Raw genomic sequence first — 25169 nt, forward strand, 5'->3', positions numbered from 1 at the left:
AAGCAGGCAAAAAAAAAAAAAAAAGAAAGAATCTTCTGGTGGAACCAATTAAATAAAATAAAATATATCCCCCCTCATTTTGTTTGATAATGGATAAACATTAATATATGTACACATGTCAGGAAATATTTAGACATTTACATTTGTAAAATTAGACCAGAATTGACAGAATACTAGAAAAGAAAATGTCCACGAAATTTTAAGTGTGCCTGCAGCTCGCTAAGTGTGTGCAACCTTGTGTAGCGATTGATGTTAGCATTAGCGTTAGATTTTTTTGGGTGTTAGCATTAACATTAGATTAGCGTTAGATTTTTTAACATTAGCATTTTTTGCATTAGCTTAACATTATCGTCTGTACGACAAACGGTTCATGAGATATAGAGGCACTTCCTGTTTGGCGAAGGAAACTTACTGTTTGGCGAAGGAAGCACCAATTAAGGTTACAGACTCTTAATCAAGTCATTTGACGCCACCCACAAGTCTGTACGACAAACGGTTCATGAGATATATGGTCACTTCCTGTTTGGTGAGAGGCACTTCCAGTTTGGCGAAATAGGCCCCAATTAAGGTTAAGGACTCTTAATCAAGTCATTTGACGCCACCCACAAGTCTGTACGACAAACGGTTGATGAAATATAGAGGCACTTCCTATTTGGCGAAGGGCACTTCCTGTTACAGAGGGGGCGGGGCTTAATCAATTACAGCTCATCCCTATTGGCCGGAAAAACACCAAAGTTGTGTGTGAATTTTAAAGTTTAAATGACGTTGCTAGGCAAAAGTATGTCAGAGTTATGTGGTGCCAAAGTTTCTGGGTCCCCCATTCAAAGTCAATGGGGTTTTTTGCTCGTCGTTTTTTGCTAATTACGTTGCCATGGTAACGCGGATTGGAAAGAAAAGTAATAGCACCCCATTCCCGGCCGAGCCGCACGTTTTGATGTATATATTGCGGGGGTGGTGTAAATCGTACGGCAGTTATTACGTGCCAAAATTTTGTGAAGTGATTATTATTATATAAGTATGGCGGATTACAATAAGTGTTTTGCCATTGCGTTGCATGGCAGGCACACTTAAAAACGAATATAGCTATTGGTTCTTAATGCCTGCCTGCAGCGGCGCCAGCACGGCTAAACGTCACATCCTCTCCCAGGGGGAATAAACATGTCATTTAGCGCATGTGATCAAAGCACGTCTAAGCGCTATGCCATATTTTTTTAGGAACTCGACCATCATAATTGCACTGGACGCATAGCGCAGGTTGATTTCCATATGTTCCCTCCCCATGCCTTAAATATGCGTGCGAGCGCCGCTCAGCGCGCCGATATGATTCAGCACCCACTTCTTAATTGCACAATAGGGTGTGCCAAATGTAGTTCTAAGAGCGGCCATTTCTTGGGTCAACATAGCCTTACACAGGTGTTCTGATTGGAGTAAAGCAAACAATTGAAACACCTGTGTTTTTACCCAAAAGATGGCCTAAGGACTACAATTGCGTCACCGTTGGCACACCGTTGGCGCTCGCCGATCATGGCCGATTTTTCTGCCGAGCGGCCTTAATTAACGCCATTCTAATCAGGCCCATAATGTCTTGACATGAAACATGATGCAAAAGTGACACCTTGTTGTGAAACCATTACAAACACAGTATGATGCATTTAAGGTGGAGCGGTGTGGAAGATAGAGCCCTCTGTATCCCTTCAGTTCGGTATCTTCCTAGTCTTTGCGGTATAGAGAGCGGCGCTGGCCGTTCAGTGCCCCGAAAAGGTGAGCTAGGTCGGGCATGAGGGTGTGGAGGGTCGGCCCATGTGCTCTGGAGGTCCCTAGGGACCCCTGTGAGTGCTAGGGCTGTTGCCCTAGCACTCACCCTAGCTTCATGTAGCTATTTGTCTATAATGCAAATATATTGATTTTGATATTACCCCTAATACCCCTACAATGAAAACAAAAATTAAATTCCATGTTTTGTCACATTGTAGGTATGGAACCAGTTAATCTCCATCTCCTTCAATGACAAGGGCCTTACCTCACTCTGGAAAACCACATTTCTGACTGACTTCAAAGGGAAATTACAACAGGTAAGGTTGGAGGGTTGAGTTACATGATTTGCCTGAAGATAATATGCATAGTTTGCTAAACAAATTAAGGTCTATTTGTGTTTTAGGAAAAACAAATGGATCAGATTGGAATATACTGTGAAAAGAAGGCAGACATTAGCAGGACAAATCCTTCAATAAGCAACGCAATGGAGGAATGTGCCTTGGAAGCAGCTGCTGATATGTGTCAGGTAATTACTGTCAGAAATATTTGTTGCAACCATAGGTCACAGTTAACTACTAGTAAGACACCTCAGGGTGACATGCGACCTCGCCTTAAAGGGCGACGTCGTGCCAATTCTTGTTCATCTGGCCAATGATGTATATGGGACCAGTTACTCATATATGGAGAGCCCTGCATGATAGTCAACAATGTTATGTCAAAACATGCCCATATATGGGATTACCAAATATGGGCATTCCCAGATATGTCCTTAATATTTATAACATAATATCCTTAATAATGTCCTTAATATTGATAATATATAGGAATCTCCATATATGGGCATAAAACATATGTTAATTAGTAAAGCCAAGCAGGGCCTTGGCAAGTTAGGGCCTGGGTTTGATGCCTGGGGATCTCCATATATGGGCATAAGGGGGTAGCCTAACAGGGCATCATCTGGAAATGCCCATATTGTATATGGACATTTTATTTATTTTATCCTTTATTAATATATATCCATATACATATATGGACTTAATATTAACATTTTCGGCCTGGGATTGATCACATCAGAAATCTCCATATATGGGCATAAAATAGATTTTCTTTCTGGGAATGAATATATGGACTCTCTATTGTATTTTATCCTTGATTAATAATAATATGTATCCATATACATACAATATATTTTATGCCCATACATGGAGATCTCTATCTGAACCAGCCACACAGATATGGGCCATGCCTTTGCCATCTGGCCAGTGATATATCTATCTATCTATCTATCTATCTATCTATCTATCTATCTAGTATCTATCTATCTATCTATCTATCTATCTATCTATCTATCTATCTATATATGGACTGTCACTGTGATGAGGTGAGGTGATGTCACATGACATCACTTCCTGTACTGACTGAAAGACGGACAATTCCTGTACTGACTGAAAGACGGAAGCTATATATGGGCGTCTGCTGCCGTCAGTGCCATGGCTGGCTCAGCCTGGCTGCAGCGAGCTGCGTCCCGCTGTGTGGACTGGAGAGATATGTCCATAAAAAGGGACAATGACTGTGAGACAGATACTGACACGCACGGACGTATGTCTGGGGTCTCACAGCACGCGATTGGTTCTACATACAGGGATCTCCATATATGGGTATAAAAGGGATTGTATGTATGATGTAAAACGTCATAGGACTTTCACATAACGAGTAACCAAGTAAGCATGTCTGGGGTCTCACAGCACACGGTTGGTTCTACAGACTCCAACTGTTGCACACGGATAGCTCAGAATTTTGCCTATGTTCTTAGCTGCTTCCCCTGCTGTTCCCCTATTGTACTTGCACAATGTACAGTTGTATGAAACAAAAAATGTTTGTTGAACCAACCAATATGATCCAACCAATGTGCCCAATATATGCCCATATCTCCATATACATGGATCTCCATACATGGGTATCAGGGATCTCCATATATGGGTACCTGGTCCGATATATGTTAACTAGAAAAGCAAATTTCTACGAAATTTAAACGTGCCTGTAGCTCGCTATTTGTGTGCAACCTTGTGTAGCAGTTGGTGTTAGCATTAGCGTTAGATTTTTTAACATTAGCAAGCATGTTTTGCATTAGCTTTAAAATTATCGTAGCATTAACCATTTTAGAATTTTTATTAACATTAGCTTTAGCATTTTAGCAATAGCATTTTAGCATTAATTTAGCATTCACTAGCAAATAGAATGGTTGTTGGTAGAATAGCCGTGAAATTTCTATTATTGTATTGTGATCTGAGACATAATATTATGTTTATAAACATGAGCCCGCCACCATTCCTTCTTGGACCGCACCGTTGTTTTTTTATTTCCACCCCCCCCCCCCCCCCCCCCCAGGTCATTAGCTCACCGTGATTATCTGGATCTCCGTTGGGATAGAGTGGTAGTTTTGGCCGAGCATCGATCTCCCTGTGCGTTTCGCGTGCGCGATCCGTGCGCATAATAATCCAATCATATAATTCAAGAATGACTGAACAGTCGATGTGACCATTTTGGCTAGCTTAGCCCTTAGCACTCCAGCTATGCTAACGTTATCCTCCAAACAGTAAACGGACGGCAGGAAGGAAGCATGAAGAAGGAAAGGCCATGACGTCACCTCTGCTTCATGTCAGAGCAGCCATGCGCTATCGATGGACGCGTGGTGACTAGGGAAGGTTAGACGATCGCTTTAATGACACAGTACGGGAAAAGACGGCGCGGCTGCCTCACCCTTGCTCAGATGTCCGGTATATTACGGTTTTAATATTAAGGGGCTCCCCGTGGCTTGGAAAGGGTTAATCAAGTCATATGACACCAGCCACAACTCTGTATGACAAACGGTTGATGAGTAATAGCCAAAAAAGGAACAATCAAGTTTCGGCCAATCAGAAGAGGGGGCAGGGCTAAGTTAAACCAATTAAGGTAAAGGACTCTTAATCAAGTCATATGACACCACCCACACGTCTGTACAACAAACAGTTCATGAGATATAGAGTTACCTCCTGTTTGGCGGAGGCCACTTCCTGTTTGGCGAAGGAAGCACCAATTAAGGTTAAGGACTCTTAATCAAGTCATATGACACCACCCACACGTCTGTACGACAAACAGTTCATGAGATATAGAGTTACCTCCTGTTTGGCGAAGGGCACTTCCTGTTTGGCGAAGGAAGCACCAATTAAGGTTAAGGACTCTTAATCAAGTCATATGAAACCACCAATGTGTCTGTACGACAAACGGTTCATGAGATATAGAGGCACTTCCTGTTTGGTGAAAGGTTAAGGACTCTTAATCAAGTCATATGACACCACCCACGCGTCTGTACGACAAATGGTTCATGAGATATAGAGGCACTTCCTGTTTGGCAAAGGGCACTTCCTGTTTGGCGAAGGAAGCACCAATTAAGGTTAAGGACTCTTAATCAAGTCATATGACACCACCCACACGTCTGTACGACAAACGGTTCATAAGATATAGAGGCACTTCCTGTTTGGCAAAGGGCACTTCCTGTTACAGAGGGGGCGGGGCTTAATGAATTACAGCTCGTGCCTTTGGCCAGAAAAAGTCCAAAGTCGTGTGAGCGTTTTAAAGTTGAAAACACGTTGCTAGGCAAAAATATGCCATAGTTACGAAGTATCTGTTTTGTTCTGCTTTCCCCCATTCAAAGTCAATGGGGATTTTGCACATAGTTTTTTACGAATTACGTCGCCATGGTAACGCGGATCGGAAAGAAAAGTAATAGCACACCATTCCCGGCCGAGCCGCATATTTTGATGTATAGATTGCGGGGGTGGCGTAAATCGTGTGGCAGTTATTAAGTGCAGAAATTTCCCCCATTCAAAGTCTATGGGGTTTTTGGGCGTCGTTTTTTCGCGGATTACATCGCCATGGTAACGCGGATCGGAAAGAAAAGTAACAGCACACCATTCCCGGCCGAGCCGCACGTTTTGATGTATATATTACGGGGGTGGCGTAAATCGTGCGGCAGTTATTACGTGCCGAAATTTGCGGGAAGATTATTTTGAACTATATAAGTATGGCGGATTACAATAAGTGGTTTGACATTGCATTGCAGGCACACTTAATAATGAATTATGTCCTGTGTGAATTCCGTCCTGCGTGACCTCGCCCTCTGTGCGACCTCACCCTTTGGCGTCTTACTGGTACTCTTACTCAAGTAAATTTCTAGGAAGGCTGAAAAGTACAAAGTACTCTTTTAGGGAATTTACTCTTACTCTTGACTACTTAAGTACATTTAAAAGCAAGTACTTTTTTACGCTTACTCAAGTAATATTTTTACTGGGCTCCTTTTACTCGTATTGGAGTAAAGTTTTACCAGTAGTATTTGTACTCTTACTCAAGTACTGGGGTTAAGTACTCTGTCCATCTCTGCGTATAGATTCCTGGGGGCACTCCAGTCAACTAAGTACATATAATGTTGTTAACCTTAAAGTCATACTGTGTAACATTTATGTCATGTTTTTGGTGACAAATATGGTAGCTTTGTTGTCATTGTTAAAGAAATAGTCAAAAACACAAATAGTAGGGAGAGTAGTTTTTTTTTATAGAATAAAAGTAAGAATTGTATATGCCACATGGTCTGACTAAGTTAGCATTGTATATTCTATCAATACATTGTTATGAAGTGTAACTATTAGCTTGCTAAGCTTCATTTAAAACAAACAAACAAACAAACAAATAAACACACAAACAAACAAACAAACAATTTGTTGATTCTTGTGACCAACCTATGGGCCATTTCTGACCTTGAGTTATTCTTTCTGTTACTCCATGTTTTCATTAGGATAAAACTGGAGAGACAGTTGCTGAACTGTTGAAGAAACATCCTGTCATAAGGAAGTTTGGGAAGCTGATGTCAGTGATCATGCTGAAGTCATGGCCCATCAATGCTGATGGAGACAGGGAGGAGCTTGTGATGGAGCACCTTCTCAACTGGCCCCTGACCACAACAATCTTCCAAATGAAAGGTGATTCATACTGATACTACTTATTGTTAGCTTTTAAATGTAGCTACTCTAAGTAGATTGTTATAATGTTACCGATTGTTTTTTTAATTTTATATATTTGAGACACTTGATGTCATTTTTCAGAAATACAGCCATACTGTACAATTTATGAATTTTGTAATATTTCTAGGTGGAGAACTGATTGACCAGTTGACGAGTGATGCTGAGGTGAAGCTGAATATGGCGAGTTCAGCATTCAAAGCTGTGACACAGAAGTTCATTAATGGCAACATCCAAATTAAAACACTGAAGAAACTCCAGTTGAAGCAACATGAATTCACTAAGCTGCTGAAGATAGGTGATTATACACACGTGTGCACACGCTCATACGCACGCATGCTGACTGCACGCACGCACGCGCGCACGCACGCGCGCACGCACGCGCGCACACACACACACACACACACACACACACACACACACACACACACACACACACACACACACACACACCAATTATTTATCATTGGTCTATTTCTATCTCAGGTGGCTTGTGTGATGATGACGGTTGTAAGGATGACAGCACAGTGATGAGTCTTCTGAAACAGAGGATAAAAGAAGTTGAAGCTGTCTGCCATGAACAGGACTTGGTGAAGGACCTTCTACAGATCTGCCAGGACCTTCCACATCATGTCAAAGGTAAAAGTTATATAACTACTGGTTATCGGTATGGCAGTGGATATTCAGCATTTGCAAATTACATATTACCGTAAATCACCAATTAGTAGCCCGGGCGTTTATTTCGCAAAATGGGGTCGGACCCCGAGCGCTTAAAAGAGGCCAGGCGGCTATTGGTAACAGGATTTTTTTTATTTTGGCACTGGCCAGCACTGGGCCATTATTTGGTTATTTTTTCTTTCTTAAACTATATAATAGTAATAACAATAAGGGTAATAATAATAATAACATTTAATAACATTTTGATTATTATGAACACCCAGAAAATAGCACATTGTGATCTATTAGACCAAACCTCATTTAAAAAATATCAAGAGTGTATGAAAGCCTTAAAAAAAAAATATATATATATATACTATATTTATACTAAGGGAATCTTTCTCCAAAATAGTCAATTAGGGTCAACGAGTCAACGACCCAATTAGCGCAGAAGTCCTGCAGCTGGTGCTCTGACTGGACTCGCTGACGTGACCACTGAACAGCTCCACTATCCTGACATTAAACCATTATGGTATTGCATTATGATTAAGCCTTCTGCATTCCCCTTGAACCTCAAAATAATGGATTATACTTCTTCAAAATGCGGACTGGATAACAAGAGGCAGCAACAGTAGGTAATGAGTTATTCTGATCCAGCTGGTCTTTATTGGCCAGTCTTTCTCCATCACAACGTTTTGCCATTAAATTACTCACGTAAACTTTGCACTGTAGCAACGTTTTAGACAGTAATGAATGATGGTCAGTGCGCAGAGAGCAGCAGACTCCTTTTCTTTTTTTCCTCTCTTTTTTCGGTGTCCTTTGGCAATCTGTTCCCGACGCACAGACAGTGCGTCCTGCGCGTCATGGTAGCGCAGCACTGGGCTGGGCACCATATTTGGCTTAGAAGTGTCTGTCCACAGTAGAGCTGGGATACCCGACTGAAATCCGACGGGACCCGACAAGCCCGACGGGCTCGGACTCGGGTCGGACGCATTTTCACAATTAATTGTCGGACGTCGATTCGGGTCGGACATAATTTGGATTTATAGAAAATAAAGTGTAAAACGATACAATTGTCTCTGTGTGTGCTATTTCCTTGTCTTCTGGTGCACTGCACGTGACTACGCTCAGTGCGTTGTCTTGACAACCATGCACATGTTCATGGGGAAAAGGAATAAGTGGGAGTGTCATATGTGACAGAGAACAAACAAACAAACAGATACACGAGAAGAAAAGGTGAATGAGTGAGATAATGTTGCCGCCAGCCGAGATAAAAGTTAATTTGTCTACGGGAAAGTTTAAAGCAATTGAAAACGAAAGAGGGAAATCAGTGGTATGGACGCATTTCAACGTAGTTGTCAACGCAGACATAATTAAAAAGTCCGATGTTGAATGTAGCCTAAGCCTAAAACCCATAAACCATAATGGTTGGATTAATTATAGTTTTTGATTAAGAAAGACGGCCAAGGCCGCTGTTACGTGGACTGGAGTTTGTGGACGCTGGATATTAAAAGCAGAGCAGATGTCAGATTCGTCTATGCTGCTGGTAAGACTGAATACATTTTGATATTGATTGAACTGTGGAAAAGGTTTGTGTGTGAATACTTTATTAACAGTTTGTAAAAGAGGATTTTAAGTGTGTGACTGCAGCGAGTCACTGACAGCAGTCAGACCAGTCACCAGACGCGCAGTGCACGTTATAGCTTATTATTTAATATCAACGTAGCCTACTTATGTAATTATCTAAAACACTTTCACAAGCCACAATGTGGCTTAATATTATTAAGGGTAACAAACAGGCACGCTGCATGCACTCACTGCACATTATAACACGTTTGCTAGTGAGTGTAAATCAGTGGCTTCCTCAAAGAAAAAGAAACAAGGCGAAAAAGCGTTGAAAACATAAGTTTCGGGCCTCGGCTCGGGTCGGACGCTTTTTCATGATTAATGCTCGGACGTCGACTCGGGTCGGACAGAAAACTGTCGGACACGGGTTCGGAACGGACAGAAAAAATGGGCCCGATCCCAGCTCTAGTCCACAGGGCTGTGAGCTTGTAGATTTGCTGTTTTCGGCGCACTACCGTCATGCAACATATGACCAGTAGCAACGCACAGCGAGTGCGGTGCGTTGCAACGTGCTGTCACAGTAGCCTGATAAATCAGTCCGCACATTACCACCCCCTGTTGGTGGGTGGTGTGTAGTGTGGACTGAACCCGGAGATTCAATATTTTATTTTCAGCTCACCCGAGGAGCGGGCGAATTGAATGGGCCAATCAGGGCTGTAGACTTGGGGCACGTGGTTTGGCTTCTGGTGGATTCCCAAGGCTGGTCCGGTCCCAGCCCCCCCCAGCCCCCTCCCTTCAGAGCTCTTCTGCTCACGTGAGAGTCACTATTGGACTCTGATTGGTGTCCTCTGCCCACGTGAGACTCTGATTGAAAACTGTCATGGCGGCGTCAGACTCGACTCGAATTCTTTTAATAAACTATACAATAGTGCCGTTTCATTATGTTTTAAGACCATTTTGCACTAACGTAAACATGCAATCATATAATATGTTATAATAAATAACTTATTTTTGCAATGTCACGCCACGTCGCCGTCGGGGGCTCTAAGCGTGTGTGTGTGTGTGTGTGTGTGTGTGTGTGTGTGTGTGTGTATGTGTGTGTGTGTGTGTGTGTGTGTGTGTGTGTGTGACGTCAATAGGCTTTAGCCCGCCCCCGCTGAAATAGAATCTCCGTCCGAAGGATCAGACTCTCTCCCCAAAACGAAGTGAAACGTAGTGTGTGAAGAGTCTGACGCTTGCAGTTAGGCTACCGTCACAGCACTGCTGTGAGCTTGTAGATTTGTTTTCAGCGCACCACTGCCATGCAACATAAATGACCAGTTAAGTTAAATAAATACAAATAATATCAAACAACCAAACAAAGATAAAATAAATGGCAAATAATAGCCCAGGCTCTTACATAAAACCTAATAAGGATAATATTAATTGCAAATAACAGCCCGGGCGCTTATACGAACCTTGCGCTTATTTGAGACAGGCGTTTATTGCGCAAAATGGGGTCAGACCCCCAGCGGATATATGAGACCCTGGCGGCAGTTTGCCACCGGGCGGTTAATTGGTGATTTACGGTATGTGGTCCATATTACATAATGTGCTGGATTCATTAGAGAGTCATGTTTGCAATTAGTGAATCTCCTCTCAGATTCTTGACCCTCAAACAGCCCACAACAAACCCGAAACCTTACCTAACATCTAAACCAAAGCTTATACCAAAACTTGAAAACATACAGATGTCCCATTTCAAAACTTCACACATCCTGCCATTGGCAAGAAAGTAAATTTTCAGGGGATTTGCAGAACATTGAGCTTGTAGCTATTTTTGCTATTTTATGACCTTCTCTGACTTTAAATTAGAAAAAAAAAAAAAAAATACCTTTGAAGGTGGATTCTACTTTTCAATGGGAATGGAGTGGTTTCTTGCCATTTGCGAGTTTCTGCAAAAATACGCTCCATTCAAGATACAAATTTGAAAGGCAAACGGGGAAAGAAACCTGTGGAAAAAATGCTTTTGCATTTTCAAGAAAAGATCAGTGAAGCATGAAGAGTTGAAACGGCACATCTGTACTTAACCACTCCAAATTACAGATTGTTTGGGGTCACATTGCAGATTTTTTGTAAATAGACAGCACAGCAGGATTAACCACATTGATAGTAAAAAACTAAACAATTTAGGCCTATACAAAAAAGAATAAACTCCAGCACAAGTCCTAGAGTAACCAAATGTCCTGTATCCAGTCTGTATCCTCAGTGCTACCAAGACAGCATAATACTGTATGTGCATATATATATATATATATATATATATAAATATATATATATATATATATATTAAGACCGGGACTTTAACACGTTAATTTCGATTAATTAATTACAGAAAAATTATCGCGCAATTATTACGCAATTTAATCGCACTTATTTTTGCACCGCGGGGTACTCTTATTCTGAAGAGATTGACCACCGGAGGTCTCGTCTCTCCAGTCCACACATCGGGACACAGCTCGCTGCAGCCAGGCTGAGCCAGCCATGGCACTGACTGCAGCTAGGCAGTCAGACGCCCAGACAGCGTTTCATGGCTCCGTGGATTGGAAATTTGAATGGAAGCGTGGACTAAAAGCACGGTTTTGTGCATCACAATGCAACATGTTGCACCTAGCATGGAGGCTAACGTAACACAGCTCTGGTGAAGAGGAGTCCTCCTTTACGTTATGACATGGTTCTCATAGTGGGGTCCAAGGACCCCCAGGCCCCAGGGGTCCTTGAGAGAGTTCCAGGGATCCCCAGCTAAATGATAGTTAGGAACTAAAGGGACCCTTAGTCTATGGAACCAAATGGGCCCTACCGAATCCATTTGTAATGATTTTACAATATAAATTGGGGTCCCAGAGATAGAAATGCCATTAAATGGGGGTCCGTAGCCCTAATGCATGTCAAACTGGGGGTCCTTGAAATTAAAATAGTTGGAAATAAGTTCTAGGTGACGGTCTGTAAAAGATCTTCTCTTATATGGGGACCCCTGGTGTATATTTTCAAATGGGGGTCCCTGGGGCTGGGCTAATAGTCCTTGACATGAATAATTTTGAGGTGTTATGGTAGCCTAATGATGAGCCCTTCAGTCATCTGTAAAAATAAAAATAAAACGTTCACTACTAAAAAATAAGCTATGTTCTGTTGTTTAAGCTTATGTATTCACTATTAATTGATTCACTTGTACCAAAATGCATTCAAAAAATGTTTCTCACTGGGTCAAATATCGATGTGCGATTAAAATGCGATTAATTGCGATGGACATGCATGAACTGCAGATGAGGAATCCTATTGATTTTGGTGATGCCTTTCCTCACAAATTCTCAATTTCCACAAGATATCTCAAAATCTAATGGTCAGATTGCCCATTAGGCGTGATCGCATATTGTAGGAGGACCATAGAGCCATCATTGAACACAATATGATGCTTTATTGTATGAAATATACAGTATATACACTACTAAATATACTATACATTTTACTATAAATTAGAACAAAATATTTGTAGTTTATTAATAATGTCACGTTAATCCATAGCTGACTTCAAGGGACTAAATGAAAAGATTCAACACAACATTAACCTGAAGGCCCTGGATGACTTCATGGAAGTTTACAGACATGACAGAGAGAGCTCAGCTTTGACTGGGATAGTCACATATTTCAGCCTCAATGAGAACACCCGTAAGATGGCATCTGTACTACATTCCATCAAGGACAGCTACATCTTCAAAATGTGCTGGAAGAACCAAGTCGATCATCTATCAAAAGAACACACCGAAGAGGAAGAAGCAGAAGACGTTTTTACTCTAGATCAGATCCATAGCAAAATTTTCCTGAGCTGCTATGCTGAGTACAAAAGGATTTATCAAAGTGTGAAGAGTGGTACTTTGTCACTGGAAGAAGTGGACCGCATCTTAGAGGTCTACAAAGGAAGATATGATGAGATGAAGAAAGATCTAGAGATCATGTGCAGGATCAACCAATCTGACGACAGAAAATGGATCAGCGAGCGTATTCATCAGATCGAACAATACCATGGCCTTCATCTTGCAGTGGAATCTGCCAAGATAATTATGGAAGTCAAAGAGACAATATGTCCTCATGGAGACTTCAGTGAACCAAAGAAATTGCTAGAACTGGTGAGTTGATAAAAAGAAAATGTAATATTGTAAAGATGTACATATTCATCCTCTGTTCTTACATTTATTCATTCTTTTTTCCTTTATTTGTTTCACAGGACAGAATTGACTTCAAGAAAAATAGTTTAAGATACATTGATGAATCTTTGCTGATGACCAAAAAGATTCTTGAAGACATAAATGAGCTTCACAAGAAGTGTCTTCAGGAACTCAGTCTGGCGAAAGATTTTGTCCTTTGGGTTAAAGAGACACTTAATGGTGAATACCTTTTTTTTTTGCAAGAAACACAGTCATGTGCATCACTATCAGCTAATTCAAAGTTTACCAGGCATTGAATATACATGTTTTATTTCAGGTATCAAAGAGTTGAAAGTGCTTGTTGACCTAGCGTCCATTTGGGCTGGAGAGAATGCTCTGGATGTGGGTCGGGTAGCTTGTTTCCATGACGCTGTCCTTGGTTACTCTTCCATACTCTACGGACTTGAAGCAAAATCAGACTTTCCAACCTTCAGTGAGGCACTGAAAAAATTGTGGAAAGCACTTGAAAATGACAAGGATTTACCAAAGAAGCTGGTTAGATTCAAATCTTTCAATGAGTTTGTAGTTATTTGATATATCTCTAGTGTAACCCTAACCCTAACACTTTTTTTTATTTTTTCTATAAAAACTAAATATTGTCTGACCAAAATAATCTATTTAATTGCTATTCCGTTTATTAACTTGTATGCAGGTTAAATTATTCAATGTCTAATTATTGCAGCTAGATGTTTGCATTTAATTCATTAGTCACACCATGATAGTAAAATATGTCATTTGGTTTAGCTACATGTAGTGATTGGCCTTGACAATTCAAAGTGGCTTGTACATTGAGACAACGTTGTGTTTGCTATGTCATTTCAGCATGATACATCACGCAATTTGGAGTGGTTAAAGAAAGTAGTCAAGGAAAGCCATGGATCTGTCGAACTTTCATCTCTATCTTTAGCAACATCCATTAATGATAAAGGAATATACATTATCAAGGCACCAAATCAGAAGAAGGTATTTAAAGTAATATTATAGTATCAGTAAACACAGTAGATATGGGCATCATGTGTAAAAACATCTGACAGCCCTTCATGGTTGTATTAACTTGTCCCATGTCATAACCTCCAATAGCTCAGTTTAGAGACTGCGCTGACACTGCAAATCCCAGAAGGCTGTGAAAACAAGTTGATACGCGACTATGACTTAGAAAAACTCAGAGAATTGCAGAACAAGCTCATGCTTATGTCTGGGAGAGGTGACCAAAATCAGATTGAAGTAGACTACTTTGCTGAGGTATAGTATACATGGTATATTATTCATCAAGTATTATTTTTAATTGTGACTACTTTTATCCATTCAGCAGTATCAAATGTGACATATCGTTATATCGTCTCTGTCCTCAGGTTTTTGACAGTGCCCAAAGACTTACCCAAGCATTTTTAGACCTTTACGCTGCAGGGAACCCACTTTTCAGGCATTGGGAAGCTAGAATTTACTGCAACAATAAGCAAAGCCCTTGCATTACCATGAACTTCAACCTTGGTAACATCCAGCAACAACTAACAGGCAAGTTAATGGACCAGCTCACAAGCCTGTGCAGAAAGATGGAGGAGTTCTTAAAGGACTGGCAAAACTTCATGGATACACAGAGATCTGACCACTACTATCTCAACTATTTCACTGCAGAACAGATAGTCTACCTGTGTAGTGTTCTGGCTAAGACAAAGGTGGATACAGCGATAGAGGATAAGGCTTTGACTATGCTTTCTTTCATCAAAACAAATTGCTCAGCAGCAGATGTTTGGCAAATATGGAAAAAGTATCACAATCAATCTTATGCTGACTATAGACAGCAGGAAGATGTCGAATTTCAAACTTGCTTTGATCATCAGGAAGACAGCAAAGACAGTTATTCTGCCTTTGAGAGTCAGGCAGATGGTGTTGGCTTGGTAGAGTTGGAGAAGATGTGGAATTCCTTCATGAAGAACATGGGAAGTTCCCAGGATACTTTGGATTTAAGGAGGTTAGGAGGTCTGTTAAATATGCTAGCCTATGCAGAAAACCATGCTGAAGTCACAAGAGAGCTTCCAAAAGGCCTCTCCTCAAAGCAACCTAATCTCATCATCTGCCCGCCTGATGAAATCCTGGCTTCTAGCATCTGCCTGTACATGGCCAGTGATAATGAGTGCTTGCCAACCTATGACGAAGTTCTCTTGTGTACTCCTACCACTTCCTACGAGCAAGTAGAAATGTTTCTGAGAAGATGTCTCACACCAGGTTACCAAGGCCAGAAGATCTACACAATGCTCTTTGCAGACCAACTGAGCTATACTGTTAGCAGTGCAATGGAAACATCTTTTCGGAAACTGAGTTCACAGGGGAGACATGCCTACAGACTGGTGATCTACTGCCGTTCTGACAGAGAAGATGCCTACATTCCCACAGCATTTAGTCAGTTCAAAACAGACTTTGTCCCCCAAGCGGCACTACAAAGTATTCAGTGCTATCTGTCCAAACATTTCTCTGTTCCTTCAGATCAGAACAGCGCTGCATCTGTGTTCAATGGTGGACAGTGTGTTGGCATTGTTTCTTCCAGACGAGCAGGTGTTGGTGAGTCATTTCTCTGTACTCCCTAATACAAAGTATGTCCTCTGCTGCTACAGTAACAAGTATTACGTATTTTTTGTAATTGTTGATAGCAATATCTGACCGTTACAATATCATTCATATTAATCAATAGGGTAATTTCATACATGATATATACAGCCCCTTTAATGCATTAAATGCCCTAACAAAATGTAACACGGTTAACTTTACAGGTAAATCCCTGTATGTACAGAGATTGTACGAAATTATGGAGGCAAACGTTCAACATGGAGCTGCATTTAAGAAATGCATTCGATTAACCGACCCTGAAATTGATGAGCACAAGATACTTGGATATTTGTACGATTCACCAAGAGACAAAGATCACAAGCTGTTTCACTTTGATGTCACATCATCGGTAGGGATTGTCTTTTTCACTTATTCAATATCAAATCGTATGACCCTTTAAATATTCATTTGTTTTTGTTTCGTTTTTTTCTGTAAAGTGAACAATGACATTTAAAAAAAATGCAATGATCTACTTTGGTTCACCCAGGTGCGGAAAGGCTTGAATGAATTTTTATACAAGCTGTTCTTTCTACGGTACTTCATGGATTCAGATGGATTGATGTGGCAATGTAGCAACAAACACTTGTATGTCACTGAGTTACTGGAGACCACACGAGAAAAGCTCAGACGTGACACCAGACATGTAAGTTGATCTACAGCATTATATCTATATTATATTATCATTCTAGTAGATACTTTTACCTGAAAGAGAGAGAGAGAGAGAGAGAGAGAGAGAGAGAGAGAGAGAGAGAGAGAGAGAGAGAGAGAGAGAGCTCTTTGATTAGAAGAAAATACATTTTCAGAAGAAAGTACCCATTTATCAGTTTCAATTTTATATATTTTTCTTTTCCTTTTTGTTCCTTTTTCATCTTAGATTCAATTCTGATTTCTGGCAGTAATCATCTAAACATGCATCGTCATCTCTTTTTAGGTTGAAACGGAAAGCTTTCCATTCTTTAAAGTATTTCCAAACGTCCTATGCCGCCCACCAAAGGATGTTCTGACACTGGAAATTAGTAAAGAAGAAAAGCAAGACTTTGAGTGTGATGACCCTCTCATGGATGATCTGTGTTTCCGGAGTGAAGAATATCAAAGACCATACCAGTATCTAACACGTTTTCACAAGCATGCCAATCTGGACAAGTTCACTTACAGTGGCATTGAAGGAACACATGTGGAATGCTTACAAATGTTATTTTTCTACTGTGGCATAACTGATCCATCTTGGGCAGAGCTGAGAAACTTTGTGCGGTTCCTCAATGTTCAGTTGCAAGACTGCGAGAATTCTCCCTTTTGCAAATTTGAGTTTGTTGGTGACACTCTACAAGGCTTCAAAAACTTTGTGGTTGAGTTCATGATATTGATGTCCAAAGACTTTGCAACCCCGTCACTCTGCATTGCTGATGAAAGCCAAGGAAGGCTAGGACAGAAAGATCTCGCTGGACTAAATGAAGAAGACCTGGCTCCATTCCTCCTCAGAAAGAGATGGGAAACTGAACAACATCCCTATATCTTCTTCAATGACGACCTATCCATGACTTTTATTGGGTTTCACTTGCAAGTCAATAACGAAAAAGTCGACGCCATCAACCCTTCTACCAAGGAAGTAATCAAGAAAAACATAATGACGAGACGACTGTACACTGGTCTCAAACGTCAGGGCGTCCCTTTCAATGTAGAATTTGATAAACTTAAGAGATCAGAAAAGATTGGGTATCTTTGCAATGTTCTTGGCTGCAAGCAGCAAACAGATCCAGATGAAACATATGAGCTCACCACGGATAACATGCTCAAAATGATGGCGATCCACATGAGATTCAGGTGTGGTATCCCAGTCATCATCATGGGAGAGACAGGATGTGGCAAGACAAGGCTCATTAAGTTCTTATGTGAACTGAGAAGGTGTGGAGCACCCACAGAAACCACAGAAAACATGAAACTCGTCAAGGTGCATGGTGGGACTTCATCAGAAATGATTCATGCCAAAGTGCAGGAAGCAGAAAAACTTGCACTGGCCAATACAGAAAAACATGCCGAACTGCTGGAAGCAGAAAAACTTGCACTGGCCAATCCAGCAAAACATGGGTTTGATACCGTTATCTTCCTTGATGAGGCAAACACTACTGAAGCCATCAACAGCATCAAGGAAATCATGTGTGACAACACTGTGCAAGGTCAGCATCTTGACTCTAAAACAGGGCTACAGATTATTGCTGCATGCAATCCTTATAGGAAGCACACAGACACGATGATCAAAAGGCTGGAGGAGTCTGGATTGGGCTACAGAGTCAGGGCTGAGGATACTGAAGACAGACTGGGATCCATACCTCTCCGCCAGTTGGTGTATCGTGTCCATGCGTTACCTCCAAGCATGATTCCTCTGGTTTGGGACTTTGGCCAGCTCAATGACCAGACAGAGCTTATGTACATTGAGCAAATAGTGAAAAGACAGGTAGATACCAACTCAATCAACAATACGTACACCAGGAAGATAACTGAGGTGTTGTCTGAATCACAAAGGTTCATGAGAGAGAGAGACGATGAATGTTGCTTTGTCAGTCTCAGGGATGTAGAACGATGCATTCAGGTGTTTGCATGGTTCTTCAAAAAGAACTCAATGTTCAAAACAGAACTGATGAAATTCCTCCATGCAGACCTTCCTCCAGGCAGATTTGCTCATCTGACTACTGCACCTGATGCCTATGCCAGTGACAGAGTGATTTGGTCACTGTTGATGGCCATTGCAGTCTGCTATCAGTCCTGTTTGGAGACCAAAAATACCAAAAAGGCCTATCAGAACCAAATAAGACAAATACTTTCTTCAGAATACACTGCCAAGAGAATCAGAGAAGAAATTCAACTCATGCAGGACCTTCTCCTTGCTGGCATTCCAATGGTTGACACAATCGCAAGAAATGAGGCTTTGAAAGAGAATGTGTTCATGATGGTCATCTGTATTGAGTTAAGAATTCCCTTGTTTATTGTCGGTAAACCTGGAACCTCCAAATCTCTGTCCAAAACTCTGGTTGCAGATGCAATGCAAGGCCAAGCATCACATTCTGAACTTTACAAGAAGCTTAAGGAGATTCATCTGGTGTCTTTCCAGTGCAGCCCTCACTCAACTCCTGAAGGCATCATTGGCACCTTCAGACAAAGTGCCCATTTCCAAGAGACCAAAAACCTAGATGAATACATCTCTGTAGTTGTGCTAGATGAGATTGGACTGGCAGAAGACTCCCCTAAAATGCCATTGAAAACCCTACATCCATTGCTAGAAGAAGGCTGTATTGATGATAAGCCACTACCTCACAATAGAGTTGGTTTCATTGGGATTTCAAATTGGGCATTGGATCCCGCTAAGATGAATCGAGGAATCTTTGTGTCCCGTGGTGATCAAGACAAGACAGAGCTCATCGAAAGTGCAAAAGGGATTTGCTCATCTGAAGTCACGTTATGTGAGAAAATTAAACACCTCTTTGAACCCTTTGCAAATGCATACATGGAAATATGCACAGAGGGCAAGGGTTTCTTTGGCTTGCGTGACTACTACAGCCTTGTGAAGATGATATTCTCCAATACCAAGGCCTCCAAACAGAGCCCCAGTCCAGAACAAATCACTGAAGCAGTCCTTAGAAACTTCAGTGGAAGAGATGATGTGGATGTCATGAGGATATTCAGTACAGCGCTGAACGACAATTTTACTGACGTGTGCATCAATACTGTTGACCTGGTGAGGCGAAGTATCTCACCTGTTTTCCAAGCAGAGGAAAGTCGCTACCTTCTAATCCTCTCCAAGAACTATGCAGCTCTCCAGATTCTGCAACAGTTGTTCTTTTCAGATCAAATCCATCCCGAGATAATCTTTGGGTCGAGTTTCCCCAAAGACCAAGAGTACACTCAGATTTGCCGGAATATCAACCGTGTCAAGGTGTGTATGGAGACAGGGCGGACTGTTGTGCTTCTGAACCTTCAGAACCTTTATGAAAGTCTGTATGATGCTCTGAACCAGTACTATGTGACCCTCGGGGGTCAAAACTATGTGGATCTGGGATTAGGAACCCACCGCGTGAAGTGCAGAGTTCACAAAGAATTCCGTTTGATAGTCATTGAAGAGAAAGAGGTGGTCTACAAACAGTTTCCTATCCCACTGATCAACAGGTTGGAGAAACACTACCTTGACATGAACAATGTCCTCAAGGATGAACAGAACGATGCTATCAAAAAACTACAGAGCTGGGTCGATGACTTCTCAAATAATCTAATGACGAAGCAATCAGCAGACCCGAGCAGCGGCTCTCCCTCGAAGCAATATGTGCCAGGGGATGCATTCATTGGCTTCCACTCAGACACATGCTCCTCTGTGGTCCTGCAAGTATCAGAGCAACTAAAGAATGATGTTGTTTCCACGCAGAGGGTCCTGGACAGAGCTAAGCACATTTTGCTGAATTGTGCAACTCCAGACTCAATTGTTCGACTGGATCACTCAAATTTGTCTGATGAGGAAAGGGAAAGCTTGGCTCAAGAATATTTTAAAGGGGGAATTCACAGATCCCTGAGTGACTTCATTGCCATGCACACACAGCAAGAGGAGCAGAGCCACACATGTTTTACAGAGGTAATTGTCTTCATTAAGCTATCAATTGATGTCTGTCACAAATGTTTAGAGTTCTTACCAGTACTAGTACTAGTTACTGCACTGTCCTCTTTCAAACTAAATTAATTCCCTGTTACAACAAATGATCTCCTTACATTCTCACCTTATATTGTCAGGCCATGGAACCCTCATGTACATCAGTATCCAGGCCTGATTTCTCAAGAATTTCAAGTTTCATAGTTGGTAGTTATATGTGGCGACTTTTAATTGCTCATGCTGTTTTAAAGGTTACAACATTTTCAAGGCTACTGACTGCAGCCGATGCTGAACAACTCAAAGACATGGCAAAGCTTGAGGACCTCAAGCTACTCTCTCTCCATCAGTTTGACACAGAACTCTCCTTCCTCAAGGAAATCAGGTGTGTAATATTTTAAATTATTTTTTCTAATAATGTACAGTAACTACTGTACAGGAACATAATTATTATTATTACCCTTATTAATATTAGTAAGTATTATTATTATTACCCTTATTAAACCATAACAACATGCCTATATCTTGGAACCAGGGAGTTTATTGACTCAGCACAAGCAGACAAAGTGCTCATCATCCAATCAGTCTATGATGAAGAATCCCGTATGAAGCATCTTTCTTCAGCCAAGTAAGTCACAGGCATTGGTATGCAACCAACAACTCATAGTTACAAAGTGATGTGAAGTTTACATTTGGGTTTCTTAGGTACTCATGCATCAATGAAGTAAACAAGAGTGCCACTACTAAAGGCTGCAGGATGTTTGTGTACTTTGTCACCAAGCTTGCTCGAATTGACGGGGGAGCCTCTTATATTGGGTTTCAAGGCGGTGAGCAATGTTGTCTGTCTTTGGTCAACATATCAAAGTAGTGTGTTTTAAGAGACATAATAAAAACACAGTACTTTATATCTAATTTTTCAGGATCTTGGAAGTCAGTTCACATCGATGATCTCAGAAGATCAAAAGAGTTCGTATCAGATGTCCAGTCCTTGAAAAATGTACCAATCAGCCAACTGTTTGAAGATCCAGCTGAGGGTAGCATTCTTTTTAATATAATTTATTTATGTATTTATTTATAGAATGTTAAATTACCATATGTATATATATTTTTTAATCATTTTATTTATTTATTTGTGAAGCCATGGAGACAAATGTCCCCGACTACGAGCCACCAGCGCAAGAGACCTGTGTAAGTATTTATCCATTTCCCACTGGTCCTACAAACAATTTAAAACCAAAGGAATAATTGTATTAAGTCGGAATTCAGATATTGTGTAGTGCAAATATCTAACCTAATCTGTTAATGTTCCTGATAGGGATGGGTATCGTTAAGATTTTTGCGATTCCGACTCCGCTTCCGGTTCTGCTCCGATCCGATTCCTTATCGATTCTCATTGGAGGGGGGGGGGGGGGTAGTGGCCAATGGTATTTCCTACCTCATCCCCTCCTTATGCTCCTCATTTACTTCTTTTTGTAGTTTTTTTTATTTTTCACCAAAAAAGTTTTTTTTTTTACAGTGTGCTGAATCCAACATCGCGTTTTTGCAGTGCTCAGAACGTGAAGGCACAACGCCATTTTTTACAGAGTAGTCATTAATGTCGCCTGCGAAGCTTGCGGAGCTGCTGCTGTACATACAGAGCTAAATCAGAAGCACTGTCTTTTTACAGTTTGGATCAACGGATTTACAGGCTTTTCTTTCTTGCACATGTGATGTATAGGGGAGCATTTAGCAACACGGAGCACATTGGACGTGCAGCCTGTTTCGTAGTAAGAACATGGGAGGCGGCTTGCAAAACAAACTTTTTAGGAGACTCTAGCTCGGACACAGAACGGAGAGATTTGTCCATTTATGCAGCGAGCTTGAGTAACAACTGAACTATAGGAAAGCTGACGCCTCATTATCAAAACTAACGTGAAATATACAGCCAGACTTTAGAACGCTCTGCTTAGACAACATGTTGGCTGCGGTCTTACAAAACAAGCGTGTCGCGTGTGTGATGTCATCGCGCATATGCAGGCATCGATAGCGGAACCGTTAAGGACTTTGGCTAACGATTCCAAGGAATCGACAAGAACCGGTTCTCGATACCCATCCCTAGTTCCTGATTTGAAAGTTGTAGGTTTTCACTTTAAATGCAATATTCACATATTCTGAATATCAAATATTTTGTTTCCTATTTTAAAGCAATTTGACTTGATCAGAAAGGTGCATTGTATGAATAAACTAGAAAAGAACATGTCTAAGAAATTTTAAGTGTGCCTGCAGCTCGCTAATTGTGTGCAACCTTGTGTAGCGGTTGGTGTTAGCATTGGCGTTAGATTTTATAACATTAGCATTTTTTGCATTAGCTTTAACATTATCGTTTTTAGCATTAACCATTTTAGAATTTTTATTAACATTAGCTTTAGCATTTTAATTAGAATTTTAATTAGCATTTTAGCATTAGCATTTTAGTATTAGCATTTTAGCATTTGTTAAATATTAGCTTTAGCATTTATTAGCATTAGCATTTTTTTGCATTAGCATTAGAATTACCATTTTTAACATTAGCTTTTTTAGCATTAACATTTCTTATTAACATTTTTTTAGTAATAGCATTTTCACCATTAGCATTTTTAGCTTTAGCATTAGCGGGAGTAGCGGTTAGCATTAGCGGTTAGCCATTGGGGCCATGGGACCACCCACGAAGTTTGAGACCAGTAACGTGTTGGGAAGTGGAGTTATGGCCAAATAAAGCTTCGGCCAAACAGAAGAGGGGGCGGGACTAAGTTAAACCAATTAAGGCGAAGGACTCTTAATCAAGTCCTTGTAAATATTCATAGTTGCAGGTTGCTATTGTTAAAGTGATAGTTTGCCTATTTTTGAACCAAAGCTGTATTCATTACTAGCAAGGGCATTATTTGGTTAACTGAGTCCTGTGGACAGAGCTCTGGTCATTTTTGTGCTCAATAAAAAGTAGTTCCATTGAGTTGCCGGACCCATTATTTTGTAATAAACTAATCCACAAAACTGCCGTCATTATTATTGTTGACATATTCTACTTTATAGAGCAATGCTCATTCAACTTTGACCCCTCTGTCACATGGTACTATTTCTTATCTCGATAGATCACTGTGCCGCATCACGGCGTATGCTCTGTGCTGCAGCAGACGCCCCCATAACATGCTGTGTTGTGGTCGCTGCTGATCGCTCCTACTAGCCTTAGAAGCTTAGCTAACCTTTATCTGCCTTTGCTAACACAAGGGGGATATATCCACGCATTATTGGGTAAAAAAACTTCTTCCACCATTTCCCCATGGATAAAGACATCCGACAATTTTGGCTTGTTAGAGCCAGCGAGCTTTCCTGTTCTTTTTAGCTCTGGTCCCGTATCTAACGCTACGCTATGTCACTGGTGAGCACTTGCGCTCAGAGCCGCGGCAGCCCAGGCTGCTCAGCCTCTCGTCTGTAGTAAAAATAAGATATACACTTTCACTACTCACCAAAACAAAGACGGATGTTGAAAGCCTACTTTCCTTAGTGGCAACACTCGTAGCCCCCCACCTCACGTCAAAAATACATATTTGGTCCAGAAAAGAAAATATTTCACTCTAAGTTTAAGCTACTCCACACCGCCCTCTACAAATCTTGTCAATAGAAACGTCCATTGACCAGATTTTGCCTTCGGGTGAAATATTCTCTTTTATGGCGATAAGTGCATTTTAGATGTGAAATAGATTGCCCCCACTACGGAAAGTAGGCTTTTTACTCTATGAAGACGTCATTGTTTTGGTTCAAAAATAGGCGAACTATCACTTTAATGTATATTTTGCTTAGTGTAGTTGATTACTTGGGTCTTGCTTTCCATATTATTAAATTAAAAAGCTGATGTAATAGGGCTAAAGGGGTAAAAATGGTCGCTTCTTTTGGGCTTGTATTCATAAACCAGTTTGCTTGTTTCACTCACAAATTGGGTCAGATGTGGCAACACTCTTCAGCCTCGTAGCAAACAAACGGTGCGATGCGGCTATTACTAGCGTTTTTTTGGAGTTGATTAGTATAGGAAATTGAGAGTTGACATTGTGAATATGCTATTTAGTTAAAATGTGCGACGGGAAAATGTCTCTGGCTTATTTAGACTTGGTTTTGCAGCAGTAGCAAACTAAAGGTCCACTCTACAACTCCCTCAATTCTAACCGACGGACAGGGGCGACAGTCCAGTCTTCCAGTTTTCCGTCGATACTGGTCGATAGCGTTCCCTATACCCGCTGCCGAAAATCTGGCGATGAGCTCCCTGGTGGCAACAGATGCTTTCCGTCTTCTTCCGCCGCCGATTCGTGGCCGAATCTGTTTGGTTAAAAGCCAGTTTTAGAGATGGCACACTCTTTAGAACAAATAGTCTTTATTTAAGATTTTAACTTTTCCAATTGCCATTTATGCTGGACATTGTGAGATGGTAAACCTCATTCCACAATCTTGGTTTCATCTATTTCAACATTAAATGCTTGCCACCAGAGAATCTGTCCAGCCTAAACTCCCAGTTCTTGCTGCCTGTGTACAAGACTGAGGATGTGAAAAAGTATAGAATGGATGCCACAAGTTTCCCAAGACAAATCTGCGATGTCCCCGCCATGCTTTTATCATAAAGTGGCTCAGGGATGGAAAAAATAAAACATTAAAATCATC

At 41.0% G+C, this 25169-nt stretch overlaps 1 protein-coding gene across 1 annotated transcript in view; it reads left to right on the top strand.

The window, feature by feature from the left end:
* Positions 1–25169, top strand: part of LOC308284468 (E3 ubiquitin-protein ligase rnf213-alpha-like) — a 90667-nt gene that overhangs the window by 15797 nt on the left and 49701 nt on the right. The window contains exons 14-32 of the mRNA XM_080725082.1: positions 1974–2072; positions 2159–2281; positions 6587–6770; positions 6940–7107; positions 7296–7448; positions 12594–13195; positions 13294–13453; positions 13551–13768; positions 14096–14236; positions 14354–14515; positions 14626–15832; positions 16042–16226; positions 16365–16520; positions 16809–20492; positions 20759–20889; positions 21040–21132; positions 21210–21331; positions 21425–21538; positions 21643–21692. Of these exons, the coding sequence (XP_080581208.1) occupies positions 1974–2072; positions 2159–2281; positions 6587–6770; positions 6940–7107; positions 7296–7448; positions 12594–13195; positions 13294–13453; positions 13551–13768; positions 14096–14236; positions 14354–14515; positions 14626–15832; positions 16042–16226; positions 16365–16520; positions 16809–20492; positions 20759–20889; positions 21040–21132; positions 21210–21331; positions 21425–21538; positions 21643–21692 (7752 nt within the window). The remainder of the gene's footprint in view (positions 1–1973; positions 2073–2158; positions 2282–6586; positions 6771–6939; positions 7108–7295; positions 7449–12593; positions 13196–13293; positions 13454–13550; positions 13769–14095; positions 14237–14353; positions 14516–14625; positions 15833–16041; positions 16227–16364; positions 16521–16808; positions 20493–20758; positions 20890–21039; positions 21133–21209; positions 21332–21424; positions 21539–21642; positions 21693–25169) is intronic.

Source organism: Nannobrachium achirus, assembly GCF_963921795.1.
Source record: "Nannobrachium achirus genome assembly, chromosome: 4".
In the NCBI taxonomy this organism is placed as follows: Eukaryota; Metazoa; Chordata; class Actinopteri; order Myctophiformes; family Myctophidae; genus Nannobrachium; species Nannobrachium achirus.